This window comes from Poromitra crassiceps (genome assembly GCF_964638095.1).
Source record: "Poromitra crassiceps genome assembly, chromosome: 17".
In the NCBI taxonomy this organism is placed as follows: domain Eukaryota; kingdom Metazoa; phylum Chordata; class Actinopteri; order Beryciformes; family Melamphaidae; genus Poromitra; species Poromitra crassiceps.
Window position 1 is genome coordinate 2,891,025 of NC_139635.1, and position 18,188 is coordinate 2,909,212.

The 18,188-nt window shown below is 46.1% G+C and overlaps 1 protein-coding gene across 1 annotated transcript in view; it reads left to right on the forward strand.

Annotated features, from left to right (window-relative positions):
* Positions 1-11,221: 11,221 nt before the first annotated feature.
* The window catches only part of LOC310792003 (putative G-protein coupled receptor 141), a gene marked incomplete at both ends in the record, with an annotated part of 10,732 nt that continues 3,765 nt past the window's right edge, over positions 11,222-18,188 (forward strand). Inside the window, 2 exons of the mRNA XM_083653685.1 lie at positions 11,222-11,490; positions 12,883-13,231. Coding sequence (XP_083509811.1) covers positions 11,222-11,490; positions 12,883-13,231 — 618 coding nt within the window. The remainder of the gene's footprint in view (positions 11,491-12,882; positions 13,232-18,188) is intronic.

Consider the following 18,188-nt stretch of genomic DNA (forward strand, 5'->3'; position numbering starts at 1 on the left):
TAACTACTTCTCTCATCCTCATACTGGGAAAAAGTATCCTATCAATGATGCCATCACATGTTCTACTTGTCATGTTATTTATTTGATCAAATGTCCGTGTGGGCTCTCTGACACAGGGGACAACTGTTGCCAAGAAACTCATCCTGAAGGAATGGAAGGCCATGGCCTTGATTTATTTCGGATATTACTTTTGATATTCCATTAGACTATTCTATTCTATTCTCCCCTCATCCTGGTTGGAAAAACCCTTCAAAACTTCTCAGAAAGCCCAGCCATACAGTATATGGAATGACAACATCCCAGCCAGGTTCCTCCAACATTCCGTAGAGGTCATTGCCCCTTATGTTACTCACATCATAAATCTCTCAATCTCACAATCCAAGGTCCCACTAGAATCTAAAAAGGCAAGAGTTACAGCTTTATATAAAAAAGGGCAGTATGAAGGAGCAAAATAACTATAGGCCTGTAATTATAGATTTATGATATTGTTTATGATGTTATGTGTTATTGTTTTTGTCCTGTTTTTACAAGACCAGGGACCGTGTTGGAAATAAGTGTTTACACTTTTACATGTATATCCCTTGGATGTTGTTTTTCTTTATCCAGAATAAAATAAAATAAAATCATGCAGTGGGTGGAGGCAGGTCAGAAACCACCCTGGAGCAATGTGGCGGGGAGCACAACCGCTATTAAGACACTGTGGGCAGACTTTGGGGCTCTGCGCAATGGGGTTTTGCAGAGAGCCTGGAAGGAACCAGCCACAGGAGAGAACAGGTGGCGGGTGGTGGTGCCCAAAGCACTGAGAGAAGCATTGCTGGGAAGCTCACATGCGACCGCTGGGGCAGGCCGCTTGGGGATCTCAAAAACACGTCAAGATTCAAGATTCAATCAATTTATTGCCATGTCAACATAGTTGATAGGAATTTGTCTTGGTTCACTCTCAGACAACAATATAACTATATATGAACACGACAAACAGTCTCAGACATAGGAAAAGCCACACCTGAAAAGAAGGTGAAGAGGACAGCTTCCATTCCTTCAGAATGAGTCTTTTGGCGACAGTTGTCCCCAGTGTCAGAGATTGTTGCACAGCTGTAGGGAAGTTCAGAGAGGACTCTGAGCAGCCGAAGATGGCGAGTTCTGCCTCCGGCTGCAGGGTTATTTTGTAGACCTTAGACTAGAGTACCAATCAAATATTTTGGCCCAGAATCCCATTAATGAAGGGCAAAACCAGAAGGCATGACAGATAGTGTGCCCTCACAGAGATTCAGCCACTGGGCCCAGAAACACGCGCTGGTCAAGGCAGACGGGCAGCAGTCCACCAGTGAGCTGGAGCAGAGTCCTGCACCGGGTCGGGGTTCCACGGGGCCCCGCCGGGTACCCGCAAAAAAATGCGGGGTGCGGGTAAAAAATACACTTCTGTAAATTACTGGGTCGAGGCGTGGGTAAAAATGAACTAAATGTGGACGGGGGGCGCGTGGAACAACGACAACATATGAGCCATGTATGTTTTTCTGTTGCACTCAGACTGAGGCAGGGGGTGTGTCTGGCAGGGGGTGTGTCTGGCAGCTGGTCTGACTGGAAGAGGAGAAAAGTTTCTGATGCACGTTTTCCGCTTTGTTTACATAACCGGCATCGTTTCAAGTATACGCATACCGTGCATTGTGTGACGCTATATGGACTGCACAAAACATTCAAAACTCAGCTCAGGTCAAGGTCATTGATTGGAGACAATACGAGTCGGACAGATACTGTAGTAGGCTAACGTTAGCCTCCACTACAACCACTGGCTGTTTTCATAGCAGGCAACAACATGCCTGATGGATACCGTGAAAGTGGAGAGGTGTTCAACCTCATCCCTGCAACAGCGATCATAAAGACAGTATGGATTATACCGGACATTTTGGAAATAGCTGGTAAGTCACTTTGCTTGCTGTAACTGTCTGTAGTCTCTGATAGCAGAGCTATCCAGCTGGTTAGTCAGCTAGCAGCTGCTAAAAGCTAATTAACGTACATCAGCTGACAAGTCTCGGCCAGAAAGACTGCTGTTCACCTCCCATGTGAAACGGTGGCAGGGTCGTTAGGGTCACTACAAAATGTTTGCACTGCAGATTAAGATTATATATATGCGGTTGCGGGGCGGGGTGGGTTGCGGTACTGATTGATCATATGTCAGTATTGCACGTCGCGGGGCCGGGTCTTGAAAATCAGACCCACGCAGGACTCTGAGCTAGAGTTGTACGCCCCAGACTTCCCCGGTCACTTCCCACCCCTGATCTGCAGCGGAAGAATCTTGCTCGTAAGGGGGACCACCAGGGTCACTATGGCCTCAGAGACTGGGACAGGCCCCCGGGTCACTGCAGAGACTTGATGGGGGATTGGGGGGAAATGTTCTGTGGAAAAAAATAGATGTTCTGTTGTAACGGCACGGCAGCTTCAGGTGTAGTAACCCCGGTAATCTTTCCTACCCTAAGCGCACAATTAGTCCTTTTACTATTGCCGGAGGTCTCTGGAACTGTCAGTCGGCTGTTAAGAAAACTGAGACCATCTCGGCTCATGCTCTATCTCAAACCCTCCACTTTCTAGCTCTCACAGAGACCTGGATCATTCCGGAAAACACTGCTACTAGCTCTCTCTGCTGCTTACTCCTTCTCGTGGCGGAGGCACTGGTCTCCTCATCTCTCCCAAATGGACCTACACTGTCACCTCTCTCTCTCATCTGTCTATCTCATCTTTTGAGTCCCATGCAGTTGCCATATCCCTACCCATCAAGCTCAACATTGTGGTAATCTACCGCCCACCTGGTCTGCTTGGTGACTTTCTGGACGAGCTGGACACCCTTCTCTCCGTCTTTCCTGAGGATGGTACTCCACTCATCTTTCTGGGAGATTTCAACATCCAGCCAGTAACCTTACAATCTCTGCCTTTCCTTAAAGGTCCCAATTCGTGCAGCTGTAACCTCTTAAAAACGTGTGTCTCTGGTCCATAAAACATGATTCTGGATTAATCTGTCGAAAATATTGCAACCCCGTTTGTTGTGACGGAGTTCTCACTTCCTCATCTGGTCGCTTCCCAAGAATGGCCTGTTTCTATAATATATTCAGAACTAACAGTTCCCATTGGCCGCTGAGGGAGAGCCCGCCCCAGGCTCCCAGCGGCCAATCAGATTAGCGTCTGTGGACCAGCACGCTAGGTTGCGAGTTATCGTTAACTTAACGGTACTACGCTAAAGAGGACATCTCAAAATGCCTAGACTTACCGAATGCACCTCTGCAGTTGCTGGATCACGTACAGTTGGCGTCGCTCCAGCTAGAAGTGTTAATTTTGTGGCTATAGACTAAATGGTGCAGGTAGCTTGTGTGAGAGGGACCCGCGCAGTATGCAGGAGGAAGCTAGTGACGTCGATATTCTCTCCAGATTCCTCTCTGGGCAAACAACACGTTTGGGGGTGTGGCTTGGAGGAGACTGCAGGGGGACGCTGGATAGGGACAAATCCAACTGTGGCAGTTCTGAGCGTGTGACCACTCGTTACAGGGAGGGCTGACAGCAGTATATATGCATTTACAAGTAAAAACAGCTTTTGCACGGAATGGGACCTTTAACTTCTTCTCATCCTTTGACCTCTACCTCTCTCAATCTCCTCCTACTCACAAAGCAGGGAATGTGCTTGACCTGGTCTTCACCAGATCCTGCTCCACCTCTAACCTCACTGCGACTCCTCTTCCTGTATCCGACCACCACTTTATCACCTTTTCTCTTCCCATCCCCCTCCCCTCCTCCCACCCATCTCCCCCTCACTCTACCACCACCCGACGCAACCTAAAAACTCTCTCACCCAAATCCCTCTCTTCTACCGTCCTCTTCTTGCTTCCCTCAGCCGAGCAATTTGCTCTCCTGTCCACTGACGACGCTTCCACCACTCTTCTATCCTCTCTCTCCTCTGCTCTTGATTCTCTCTGCCCACTCACCACTAAGCCTGCCTGATCTTCTCCCCCTTCTCCTTGGCTGACTGAATCTCTGCGAACTTATCGAACTGAGTTTCGGGCAGCTGAGAGAAAATGGAGAAAATCACATCACCCTGAAGATCTCTCTTCCTACCACCTTATCCACTCCAACTTCACCTCTGCTGTCTCCAAAGCAAAAACCTCCTTCTTCATCTCTGAAATCCAGTCCTCTGCATCCAACCCCAGTAAACTGTTCTCCACCTTCTCCACGCTCCTCAACCCTCCCTCCCCTCCCCCTCCCTCCTCCCTCTCTGCTGATGATTTTGTAACCTTCTTTACTAAAAAGGTGGATGACATCAGCTCCTCCTTCCATCCTCCAGGCACCCTCACTAACACTCCTGACTCCAATCCTGCTTCCCGGCCCGCTGTCCCTGGATTACCTTCCTTATCTCCCCTCTCTCCCGGTGAAGTGCTTAAACTCATCAGCTCGAACCGAGCCACTTAATGCCCCCTCGATCCTATCCCTTCCTCTCTCCTCCAAACCATCTCACCTGACATATCTCCCTTCCTCACTACCTTCATAAACTCCTCTCTGTCCTCTGGTCTTGTTCCGCCTGCTCTAAAGACTGCAAGAGTCAAGCCTCTGCTTAACACTTTGAGTGCCACGGCCCTTGGGCAAAAGGTTGCTTGCTGTGCCACATAGGCCGCAATGCATTTTAAAACAGTCATATAATTTCTTTAATAATTACTATGTAACACTGAACACGGACAAATAACGATGAGATTCTCTTCTATCACCTGCAAAAAAAAGTTTATTGATCCCATTTTCCGTTCTTTAGTTATGAGCCGGAGAAGATAGCTTGATTGAACCAAAAACAGCCCTTTTTTTCTACGAGCTGAGATAATGAGCCTTTTGTGAAATTAAACATTTCAAGCACATCACTGACTCTGAAGCTAATTTTCTGATGTCTGGGTCTGTCTGGGTGAGGTGTATGCTGCTCTGCGTGCCCCACCCCCCCACCCCCCCCCCCCCTCAACTGCACACGCCTCCTCCTGGGTGTGTCTTATGTGTCTGGTGGCTCTCTGCTGAGTTTGGTGCGTGACATCCAGCTTTTTGGTTCCGCGTGTGTTTGTCACGGGCTCCCATGCTTCCAGTTGAGAATAATAAGGCTGATTATGCGAATGTGCTGTTGCAGCGGACACGGAGGTGCTCAGTTGTGACAGCGGATGCAGCTGCTGCGGGCACAGCTGGCGTTTGGCTTCATGCATGTCGATGCATACGGACGGATGCGATGCGATTTCCTTTTTCCCCAGCGACTTCTTCTGTGTGTTTGGCTCCACTTTCTCTTATCAGGAGAGTGCTGTCGCCACCTAATGGGTTTGTAAAATAGGTTATAGACCTCCAATAGCTACAATATTGTAAGAGGCGATGTAAGAAGCTTAGATCGACACCCCCCCCCCGTCAAAAAAACAATTTGGAGTTACTGACGCCATTTGGCGTCGCTGGCAGCCTACGGTAAATTTCTAATGACGCCATATGGCGTCGCTGGCACTCAATGTGTTAAGAAACCCTCCCTTGACCCTACTGCTATTCAGAACTACAGACCTGTCTCTCTTCTCTCATTCCTTTCCAAAACCCTCGAACGAGCAGCGTCCGAACAGCTTTCTCTCTATCTCTCCCAAAATGACCTCCTGGACCCTCTGCAGTCCGGTTTCAAGGCTTCTCACTCCACTGAGACAGCTCTTCTTGCTGTCACAGAGGCCCTTCACACTGCTAAGGCCTCATCCCTCTCCTCTGTCCTTGTCCTCCTTGACCTGTCTGCTGCCTTCGATACAGTCAACCACCAAATCCTTCTTTCCACTCTGTCTGACCTCGGCATTTCAGGTTCTGCACTCTCCTGGTTTGCTTCCTACCTCTCGAACCGCTCATACCAGGTCTCATGGAGAGGGTCCCTCTCCAGATCCTGTCCTCTTACCACCGGTGTCCCCCAGGGCTCAGTCCTGGGCCCCTTACTTTTCCTTCTCTATATCAGATCTCTTGCCTATGTGATCTCTTCTCATGGCTTTTCTTATCACTGCTATGCTGATGACACCCAGCTTTTCCTTTCCTTCCCCCCCTCCGACACTCAAATCGAGACTCGCATCTCTGCATGCCTCAAAGACATTGGTGACTGGATGTCTGCCCACCACCTCAAGCTCAACCTTGGTAAGACAGAGCTACTCTTCCTCCCAGGGAAAGACTGCCCTCTCGCAGATCTCTCCATCTCCATTGACAACACCACTGTACTTCCCTCCCAAACAGCTAAGAACCTTGGGGTGATCCTTGACAACCAGCTGTCTTGCTCAGCCAACATACCTGCGACAGCACGCTCCTGTAGGTTCTCTCTCTACAACATCCGCAAAATCCGTCCCTTTCTCACAAGAGAAGTGACTCAACTCCTGGTCCAGTCTCTTATCATCTCCCGCCTGGACTACTGCAACGCGCTCCTGGCCGGCCTACCTGCCACCGACATCCGACCGCTCCAGCTCATTCAGAACGCTGCAGCCCGTCTGGTATTCAACCAACCTAAATTCTCTCATGTCACTCCCCTCTTCCAGGATCTCCACTGGCTTCCCATCTCGGCCCGCATCAAATTCAAGACACTGGTACTGGCCTACAGGGCTGTACACCAGTCAGCTCCCCTGTACCTGCAATCTATGGTCAGGTTCCAAACCTCTCAGCGCTCCCTTCGCTCCTCCACCAGTGCAGGTCACCTCGCCCCTCCTAAAAATACTAACCTAAACTTGTACCACTAACCTAAACTTGTACCACTGTTCCTTCAGAAGTTGTAGTTGTCATAGACTGTGCTCCATAGTTGATTGCTCTATTGCTGACAAAAATGTGTTATTGTAAGTCGCTTTGGATAAAAGCGTCTGCCAAATGACGTAATGTAATGTAATGTAATGAGAGAAAAAAATTGTTCTGTTTGATGTACATGTGCATGCTTTATTGTGTCCCTCGGGGACGAGGAGTGTTTTAAAGGGGGGGATAGTGTGGCGACCTAGAAAGGTGTTTACGTTGTGCTACGACATTGCTAGTTTCCTATGAGCCATTAACGCACCAGTGGGAGGATTCCAAGGAGCACTGAAAGGCGGCTCTTGGTGAGAGAGGAAGTGGAACGTTGCTGTGGTGTGAGTCTGTGGGTGGACAGTTAAGGGATGGGTGCTTGGGATAGTTCTCCTGTTATTAGCGTAGGTTACAGCTGATAGTAACCTGTTGTAGGATGCAATAAATGCACAGAATTGCAAGTCAAGTATCGCCTCCTCCTTCCATGTCACGTCCCGGGGCGGACGCTACAATAGTGATGATAAAAGGGCTTCATTTACTTTTTTTTATACAAAGTGCTACATACTGTAAATGAATGGCTGAGGAAGACCTTCTTCCCACAAGCTACACAGTGCATGAACTCTAAATAGTCCACCTGTTTCTGCACTTTAACCAGACCCTTTTGCACTACATATAAAGACCTTGCACTTTATGTTTTTTTTTCCTTTTTCTCTGACGTGCACAGTTTGCACATCCACTAGAATGCTCCTCTATTGTGTCGATCTTTATCATTTTTATTGTGTTTTTTTTGTGTTTTAACTTTTACCATGTTTCTTTTTGTATTTTATTTTCTATCAGCAAAGTTATGGCCCGGGGCTTTTAACTTGCATTGTACTGTAGCTTGCTGCATATGACAATAAAGTTTCCTGATCCTTGATCTTTGATAAATGAATTCAGATTTAGCCTACTGAAGATGCATTCACCTCATAAATCATGACACACTGCTCTCCCCTACATGAAAGTACAGAAGCTGCATTTAATAATAAAAAGTATTGGTATCGATATCGGTGATTCTGGCCCTATAGTACCTGGTATTGGATCGAAGCTGAATTTTGTGGTATCGCCCACTCCTACCAGCCAGTATCATTATGTGATCCTAAGGGAGAAACCATCTATCCTCTCCTTCCGGGTTTTGACGGAGCTTCTTCGCTTATTTTTTTACCTGGAAGTGCTGTACTATTTCACAAGGTGTGTAACAGCGCCTTCTACTGTATAATAGTAGATAACAGGCAGAAGCGTTGTCGTATAAATGAGGGAACATCTCATCAATGGCCGGGAAAGAGTCAAGTCTAAACTAGAACGACCGCAACGCGGACTTATGCCTCCGCCATTAGTTCATTCTTGAGTCCAAGTGGATGTTGGAGCCAAATTGGAAGAAATTGCATCAAGGCGTTTCTGTGCAGAATTGGATATTTGAGCCAAATGTGAAGAAATTTAGTCAATGTGTTACTGAGATATGGCGTTACCGAGCTTGAAAATGGCATTTGTTAGGTCACTGTGACCTTGACCTTTGACCTTTGATAACCAAAATGGAATCAGTTCATCCTTGAGCCTAAGTGAATGTTTAAGGCGAATCTGATGAAATTCCGTCCAGGCGTTCCTCAGATATCGCGTTAACAAGCTTGAAAATGGCGTTTGAGAGGTCACAGTGACCTTGACCTTTGACCTTTGACCACCAAAATCTAATCAGATCATCCTTGAGCCAAAGTGAATGTTTAAGGTGAATCTGATGAAATTCCGTCCAGGCGTTCCTCAGATATCGCGTTAACAAGCTTGAAAATGGTGTTTGAGAGGTCACAGTGACCTTGACCTTTGACCTTTGACCACCAAAATCTAATCAGATCATCATTGAGCCTAAGTGAATGTTTAAGGCGAATCTGATGAAATTCCGTCCAGGCGTTCCTCAGATATGGCGTTAACAAGCTTGAAAATGGCGTTCGAGAGGTCACAGTGACCTTGACCTTTGACCTTTGACCACCAAAATCTAATCAGATCATCCTTGAGCCTAAGTGAATGTTTAAGGCGAATCTGATGAAATTCCGTCCAGGCGTTCCTCAGATATGGCGTTAACAAGCTTGAAAATGGCGTTGGAGAGGTCACAGTGACCTTGACCTTTGACCTTTGACCACCAAAATCTAATCAGATCATCCTTGAGCCTAAGTGAATGTTTAAGGCGAATCTGATGAAATTCCGTCCAGGTGTTCCTCAGATATCGCGTTAACAAGCTTGAAAATGGCGTTCGAGAGGTCACAGTGACCTTGACCTTTGACCTTTGACCACCAAAATCTAATCAGATCATCCTTGAGCCTAAGTGAATGTTTAAGGCGAATCTGATGAAATTCCGTCCAGGCGTTCCTCAGATATGGCGTTAACAAGCTTGAAAATGGCGTTGGAGAGGTCACAGTGACCTTGACCTTTGACCTTTGACCACCAAAATCTAATCAGATCATCCTTGAGCCTAAGTGAATGTTTAAGGCGAATCTGATGAAATTCCGTCCAGGCGTTCCTCAGATATGGCGTTAACAAGCTTGAAAATGGCGTTCGAGAGGTCACAGTGACCTTGACCTTTGACCTTTGACCACCAAAATCTAATCAGATCATCCTTGAGCCTAAGTGAATGTTTAAGGCGAATCTGATGAAATTCCGTCCAGGCGTTCCTCAGATATGGCGTTAACAAGCTTGAAAATGGCGTTGGAGAGGTCACAGTGACCTTGACCTTTGACCTTTGACCACCAAAATCTAATCAGATCATCCTTGAGCCTAAGTGAATGTTTAAGGCGAATCTGATGAAATTCCGTCCAGGCGTTCCTCAGATATGGCGTTAACAAGCTTGAAAATGGCGTTCGAGAGGTCACAGTGACCTTGACCTTTGACCTTTGACCACCAAAATCTAATCAGATCATCCTTGAGCCTAAGTGAATGTTTAAGGCGAATCTGATGAAATTCCGTCAAGGCGTTCCTCAGATATGGCGTTAGCAAACATCCGTACGGACGGACATCCGTACGGATGGCCGTACGGACGGACAACCCGGATCCATAATGCCTTCGGCCTGGCTTCGCCGGCGGAGGCATAAAAAGAACAGGCTTTGTGCATGGCTCTAACAATCGAGGGGCAGTTTAGAGAAGCAAGTTTGTGACCAGAAGGTTGTCTGTTCAATCTCCGGGACCGGCAGGATAAATCTGGATGGGGAAGAGAAAAGCAGTGATTGCCCCTCCTTCATTACCACCACTGAGGTGCCCTTGAGCAAGACCCTTAAAGGAGGGCTTTTCATAATTTATGCACTTTCAGTTTCCTGCGTCGAGGGCTCTGCAGTTCATTCCAGGCACTTTCGTCTCCAAACGACGCATTTTATATAATTACGCAAAGCGTGCAAGGCACACTCAGTGGCCAGCAGTTCAGACTGTGGTTGTACTGGTCAGCTTCCAGGTGTGAATGTGTTTGTGAGTGTGAACAGGGCACTCCTGAAAAAGAGAGCATTGCTCTCAGCAGTGTTGGGAGTAACTAGTTACTAAGTAACTAGTTACTGTAACTTAACTACTTTTTTCAGTAACTAGTAATCTAACTAAATACTTTTTCAAATTCAGTAACTCAGTTACAGTTACTACAATAGTAACTGGGCTAGTTACTAGTTACTTTAGGACATGAAAATAACGGACAACTTCAGAGGATTACCCAGTTTCTGATCCTCAGACCTAGTCCGGGGAGAGAGCTGCAGCCAGAGCCCCAGAGGCTAATGACCTTGATAGGCTATAAGCCTCCCCAATAAGCGAAGGTTCAATGCCACACTGTGGCACAGCAACACTAACATAATGTGTGCATTGATAACAATCGAAGCGGACTTTTAAAAGTAACGCAAAAGTTACTTTCCCTAGTAACTAATTACTTTGAAGTAACTGGTAACTATAAAGTAATTAAATTACCTTTTGAGAGAAGTAACTAGTAACTGTAACTAATTACCAATTTTCAGTAACTTTCCCAACACTGGCTCTCAGTGACACAGTACATATCAAAGAACACAGTACATATCAAAGAACACAGTACATCTCAAAGAACACAGTACATCTCAAAGAACACAGTACATATCGAAGAACACAGTACATATCGAAGAACACAGTACATATCAAAGAACACAGTACATATCAAAGAACACAGTACATCTCAAAGAACACAGTACATCTCAAAGAACACAGTACATATCAAAGAACACAGTACATATCAAAGAACACAGTACATATCAAACATATCAAAGAACACAGTACATATCAAATAACACAGTACATCTCAACATCAATATTTTGTCTTTTATTTTAGAGCCTGAAGAGAAGAGAGGGACACGAGGTGAGGAGAGCTGAGAAGAGAAGAGAAGAGAAGAGAGATGACAACACAACTGAACTAGACCATCAGGGTGACATGGAGGGGTCTGCTACCTCGAACAGCTCCAGCCTGCCCCTGCCTGACAGCTACAGATGGGCTCTGCTGGCTCTGTACAGCCTGGTGCTAGCTGGAGGCAGCGTCAGCATGTCTCTGATGATTACCATCATGCAGTCCAATGTTAGGTCCGTCACCACCACCGCTGTCATCAACCTGCTCATCATCCACAGCCTCTTCCTCCTCACCGTGCCGTTTAGGATCTACTCATATGCCTCTGGGTCTTGGAGACTAGGTGAAGGCTTCTGTAGGTGGGTACTGTCCAGTGTAAGAAATTTAAAACATATTTGGGGGCTTTTCCCCCCACTGTCTACAAACTGGGGGCATTTACCGAATTTTGGGGGCGCTTCACGAATGAGGACCACTTTTATTACTTTTGAAGCGTAGATGTGTTTTTTTTAGATGTGATTGATGTAGATGTGATTTTCAAATGTCTTCATACAGTAAGAGCGGTCCTCATTTGTAAAGATTATCTTGCTGAACACAAACTTCGCTGTTTCATTAACTTTACCACATACCTTATTTCATGCATTTAACTGAAATCCCCATGCATAAAGCCCCATTACCTTTTACACCTATGAGCCGGAAGTGCTAGCATCCAGGTCTTCCAGGCTCATTCCAGTGATACTCTATTCCTTTAAGAGAGCAATGGCTTCAGAACAGTAATTGCTGTTCCTTGAGTGAGTATGTATGATGAGTATGTTGAGTGAGTTGTATGATCCATGCTGTTCCTTGTTACAACGTGCTGAGTGGTATGATCCATGCTGTTCCTTGTTACTAAATGTGCTGAGTGGCATGATCCATGCCATTTATTGTTACAGGGTGGTGAGTGGTATGATCCATACTGTTCCTTGTTACAGGGCGATGAGTGGTATGATCCATGCTGTTCCTTGTTACAGGGCAATGAGTGATATGATCCATGCTGTTCCTTGTTACAGGGTGATGAGTGGTATGATCCATGCTGTTCCTTGTTACAGGGCGATGAGTGGTATGATCCATAATGTTCCTTGTTACAGAGTGGTGAGTGGTATGATCCATACTGTTCCTTGTTAGAGGGCGATGAGTGGTATGATCCATAATGTTCCTTGTTACTAAGTAGTGAGTAGTATGATCCATACTGTTCCTTGTTAGAGGGCGATGAGTGATATTATCCATAATGTTCCTTGTTAGAGGGCGATGAGTGGTATGATCCATAATGTTCCTTGTTACAGGGCGATGAGTGGTATGATCCATGCTGTTCCTTGTTACAGGGCGATGAGTGGTATGATCCATGCTGTTCCTTGTTACAGGGCGATGAGTGGTATGATCCATGCTGTTCCTTGTTACAGGGCGATGAGATATGATCTGTAATGTTCCTTGTTAGAGGGCGATGAGTGGTATGATCCATGCTGTTCCTTGTTACAGGGCGATGAGTGGTATGATCCATACTGTTCCTTGTTACAGGGTGGAGAGTGCTACAGTATGATCTATGCTGTTCCTTCTTGCAGTGTGGTGAGTGGTATGATCCATGCTGTTTCTTGTTGCAGGGTGGTGAGTGGTATGACCCATGCTGTTCCTTGTTGCAGGGTGGTGAGTGGTATGACCCATGCTGTTCCTTGTTGCAGGGTGGTGAGTGGTATGACCCATGCTGTTCCTTGTTACAGGGTGGTGAGTGGTATGATCCATGCCCACATGTACTTGGCCTTCATGTTTTACATCATCATCCTGGTCATCCGTTACCTGGCCTTCTACAAGCAGAGAGAACGCGTGGAGTTCTACCGGACGCTGCACGCCGTGGCTGCTAGCATGGCGGTGTGGCTGCTCATGCTGATCGTGGGTCTGCCCATGGCCATCATGGAGTATGGCTCGACAGCAAGCAGCAATGATACGTCCACAGACACGTACCAGTGTTTCCGTTTCGGCGGGGAGCTGAAAGAGCCGGCAGTGGCTGATTTAAACTACATCCTGAGTGCTATCATCATCATTATTACCTTGGCTTTGGCCGGGTGCCAGGTCAGTGCCTGCTTTCATTTGTATAGAGAGCGAAAGTCATGGCCGCTTCCGTTTCAGGCATCCAAACCAAGGGATTTCATCTGCCCTACTTTTATCCATAGACGTATCGGAAAATGCTTATAGAAATAGTTTTACTTGTTCAAACCAAGCAATTCATTTAGAATAATTAGAGACCATAGAACACTTCACTTGGACCTAAACTTAAAAATAAAACGTCAATTTTTTATTTTTTTATTCTTTTTTGGTCCAACTGAAATGTTATATGGTCTCTGCTGATTTTTAATATAGCTGAATCGCTTGGTTTGACCAAGTAAAACTGTTTTTTATAAGCATTTTATGAAATGCCTATGGAAAAATAAATGGTGGATGAAATCCGTTGGCCTAACTCGGAAGAGGGCGTGACCTTGGCTCTCTGTAACACCGTCAATCTGATTATGAATCTCCATGCTTACTTTGGTTGGCTCTAACTGGCCTAATAATGACTCATATTCTTTTGTTGTTTTTCTGAGCCCCAGGAAAAGCACCCAAAACCCCGCAGGCAAATTATGAAAATATCGCGGGTGCGCGGCGCGCAGGGCAGGCTCAGAACGTGACAAAGCAACATTATTAAATAATTTAGAGCAGTGAAACACGCAGAGTAACCCTTTATTAAGACGTGAACTCTCACACACGTAGGCCTACACACAATCAGACAGACAAGGTGACTCTGAAGCCATCTGCACCTGCTGCACCCTATAGCCTACATGGAGTAAAGAAACGCTTCAATGAGGTAGCCATGCTCTCAAAACAAACATTTTGGAAGGATTATTTGCTGTAATTATTATTTGAAGTCTCCATAAAACGAATGCCACCGCAGATTTTCTGTTGTGGACTCGACTGTGATCTATTTGTCAACTTTACTGCAACGTGAGTAGGTTCTCTACTACTATCTACGATCTCTACTACTAGCCGCGCAACGCATCCAGAGCAGTCAACTGTTGTCGCGCACGCATGTGAGTGTCTGTGTGTGTGAGAGAGAGAAAGAGAGAGGGGGGGAGAGAGACAGAGTTACTTTGCACACCTTGGAGAGCTCTGCTGCGGAGACATTACATTAAATTGGCCATTGCCGGCTCCTGGGTTGGGTTGGGTTCGGAATTTTCAGATATTTTAACGGGCCGGGCGGGACGGGCTGGCTCCAATGATGGGTTGGGTTGGCGCAGGCCTTAAAAAACCCTGACCCGCGCATCACTAGTAGCCGACCTTAGAAAGGATAAAACCTAAAATGATAAAGGGTTTCTAATTAAGATGAGCTTTATTTGTCAAAACATGTAGGCCAGCCATTACCAACCTGTGGGCCAGGGCCCACTGCTACGCCACGAAGGTACAAGTGGGCCGCCAAATCATTTGCAAAACATTATGATCTTTGTGCGGGGAAAATATATTATTATTATTGTTATTGTTATTATTATTATTGTGAGAATGCATTTCTCCATTGTTGAATGATACTGTTATTTAATTTGTAATTCATTATATATATTATTATTTGTTAATTAGCCTATTGCAGACAGCCCTGATGGACAGCTCCTTTTATCGTTAAAATAAAAAGTGCTCTGAAAACACATTATTTGGCTTGTGTACCATTTAGGCTACCGTCAGATATTGCCCGCAAACATTTTTGAGATTTCCAAGTAGAGCATGGGCCCTATCTTGCAAAAGCGGTAATTTAGCGTTTGCACTCGTTTAACGCCGTAATTGGGGGTGGGCACAAGCGCATGCCTGTTATAATTGTACTGGGCATAGGCGTGTCACATGCCAAAGCAGGCGTTTCAGCGCTAAAATGTGGGGATAGATGGCATTATCCTATCGTCAGCAGCGCGCAATTACTTTGCGTTAAGAGCTTTGAAAAGCACCTCTTAGGCGCTAAAACACTCGCTGCACTTGAGCGCACCATAATCTCCGCGCTGCGCAGCGCAGAAACGTCATTACGCACGGACGTGCCACGTCAGGACATCAAATTCTGCTGCTAAAATTGGGTAACCAGCAGATTATGCGGTGAGGCAATCAACTATAATTCACTGAGAAACTTTTATCACATCGCAAGGAGGGGTTATGGTAAATGAATTGAGAAAACTTGTACATTGTAGCCTACTTGCAATAGGCTAATCACCTTCACCTGCTATAACCCGGAGGGTCGTTGGCATCACAGCCAATCTGTCACAAGCTCTCTCCATCTCTCTCTGTCCTCGGCGGCAGCTCAGTGTTTCACCAAGTTTTAATTGAGTCCACTGTAAATCCTCCAATCTTTTCTTTTGTCTCCGCTGTTTACCCGCTGCAAACACGTTTCTATTGTCCCACCCCAGTCAACAAAATAACCTGAATTGGATCAAAACTCTGTTTTTAACAGGTATATGATGTGATGGTGTCGTTATGAGATAGGGATAATATATACAGTCGATAGGCCTACACTAGGGTTGGCACGATGGACGATGGCATCGACCATCGTGATTGGCCGACTCCCCATCGACCTCTGAGCCTTCTACATCGGATCATCGTGATTAATTATCTGTTTGAATTAAATTGTTGCCGTTTTAATAATAAAAAATACCAAGTCCACTTACCGTGACGCGTGGGGGATGTGCCGGCGGCATTAAACGAGCGCACCAGTTCAGACTCAGAGATGCCTTCCCTCCCCCTCCCCGGCGCTAGTGCTTCTCTGCACTGGGTGCGCTTGTTTAATGTCGCCGGGGCGTCCCCCGCGCATGAGAAGTCAGTTATTTTGTTGTGAACACTTTTAAGACAAGACAAGACTTTCCTGTTTTCAACCCAAAGTGAGTACAAGTCTTCAACTGTGAATTTAACTCGCCTGTTTCCAAAGTGAAAGTTGAAGTTGATACAGCACTAGCAATATTGAACGGCACAAAACAAATAGGCTAACGTTAACGTTACATATCCTGACCAACAATGTGTGTGTGTGTGTGTGTGTGTGTGTGTGTGTGTGTGTGTGTGTGTGTGTGTGTGTGTGTGTGTGTGTGTGTGTGTGTGTGTGTGTGTGTGTGTGTGTGTTGAATTTAACTAGCTGGCAGAAAACTGACAGAATTACTGACGGATATAACGTTAGATTCGCGTGGGCTTTTGAACCTAATGAGAGAGAGAGTTGAGGAGACTGGAGCGAGTTGAGAGAGAAATACAGCAGCAGCAGCAGCAGCTAGGCTACTGCTAGCTGCCGCTCATTGCTTGAGTCGCCTGGCCCTGGGGGCGCTTGGCTGTCGTGAAAAACAACAACATTCTTCACGCAATCTTGCTACTACTCAACTTTACTTTGTTTGTTCATGAAACGATAATGGCAAGGGTTAAATGTGTAGTTAGCTCGAAGAAGAAGAGGAGAGAAGCAGAGGAAACGGGCAAAGCGCTTATTTCGCATTGTTTCCCAAAAGATCCAGAGCGCTACGGCTAGCCTAGGTAGCTAGCATTAGCATAGGGCTCCATTATAGCTAGCTGGGACCTGCGAATTTGCGGTCATCAATTTCAATTTCATTTTCAATTTCAATTTCAACGTTGTTTTCTAGCCACGGAGACAGCTCAGAGTTGGAAAAGACTGAGGGAAGACTGCTTGCAATAAACATCTACAACTCTATGTCGATAGCTGCAATGTACATATTTTATTATCTCCGCCAGGAGATTATGAGATTGTCGCTGTCAGTGCGTCTGTCTGTCTTGAGATTGTCGCTGTCAGTGCATCTGTCTGTCTGTCTGTCTGTGCGTGTGTTCTGTGTGTTGTCGCTGTGAGTGCGTCTGTCTGTCTGTCTGTCTGTCTGTGCGTGTGTTCTGTGTGTTGTCGCTGTCAGTGCGTCTGTCTGTCTGTCTGTCTGTGCGTGTGTTCTGTGTGTTTCTGTGTGAGATTGTCGCTGTCAGTGCGTCTGTCTGTCTGTCTGTCTGTCTGTGCGTGTGTTCCTTGTGTGTTCCTCCCGGATCTCGAGAACCGTTGGTCGGATCTACTTCAAACTTTGGGAGTGTACTAAGGAGTACGTGATGGAGTGCAGTGCCGAATTTCATACAATTTGGCACAACGCCACCTACTGGAAACACAAAAAGTGGTTTATCTTGACAACCGTTCGTCTGATCAATTTCAAACTCGGGGAGTGCGCTTAGGGGGACGCAACAGATGAATTTCCTGCAAATTGACAGCGCCACCTAGTGTCAACACAAAAAGCAGTTTATCTTGAGAAACATTCGTCCAATTCACTTCAAACTTGTCGCGTGCGTTACTGGGAACGCCAGATATTTCAGTCGTAAATTTTGTGCAATTCTACATACAACATCACAGCTTTCAGGTACCTCCAGGACTGTCTGTCCAATCGACTTCTGGATGGCTGTCCTTCGCGGATCTCGAGAACCGTTTGTCAGATCGACTTCAAACTTGGGGAATGCACTTACGGTGACCTGACGGGAGTGCAGTGGGGGGGGGGGGGGGGACGCCCATGGGGTGTTGACAGGGGGAAGGGGCACTGCATATATATATATATATATCTTCTTTATACAATAATTCCAGGACTTTCACTATGTCTGTCCTTCGCGTATCTCGAGAACCGTTTGTTGGATCGACTTCAAACTTGGGGAGTGCGCTTCAGGGGGGACCTGACGGAGTGCAGTGTATATGGGTGTGCGGGGGGGGGGGTGCTTTGGGGGGTACGGGCACTGCACTAGTAATACATACAGACCATTATTTGGCCCAGTGTTATGAAAACAGATACACAGGCATACACTCAGACTGCCCTTGAGAGACCCCAATCCCACTCTTCTACGCATAACCCCATCCCCTAATCAAAAAAATGAAACAACAATTATTCTAACACAAACGCACAATAAAAAACTTGACAAAAACACATAAATACGTGGGTTACAACACATACAATAAACCCATCATGAATACATAAACAAAACACTACAATAAAAGCAGACAATAACAATATGATTTACA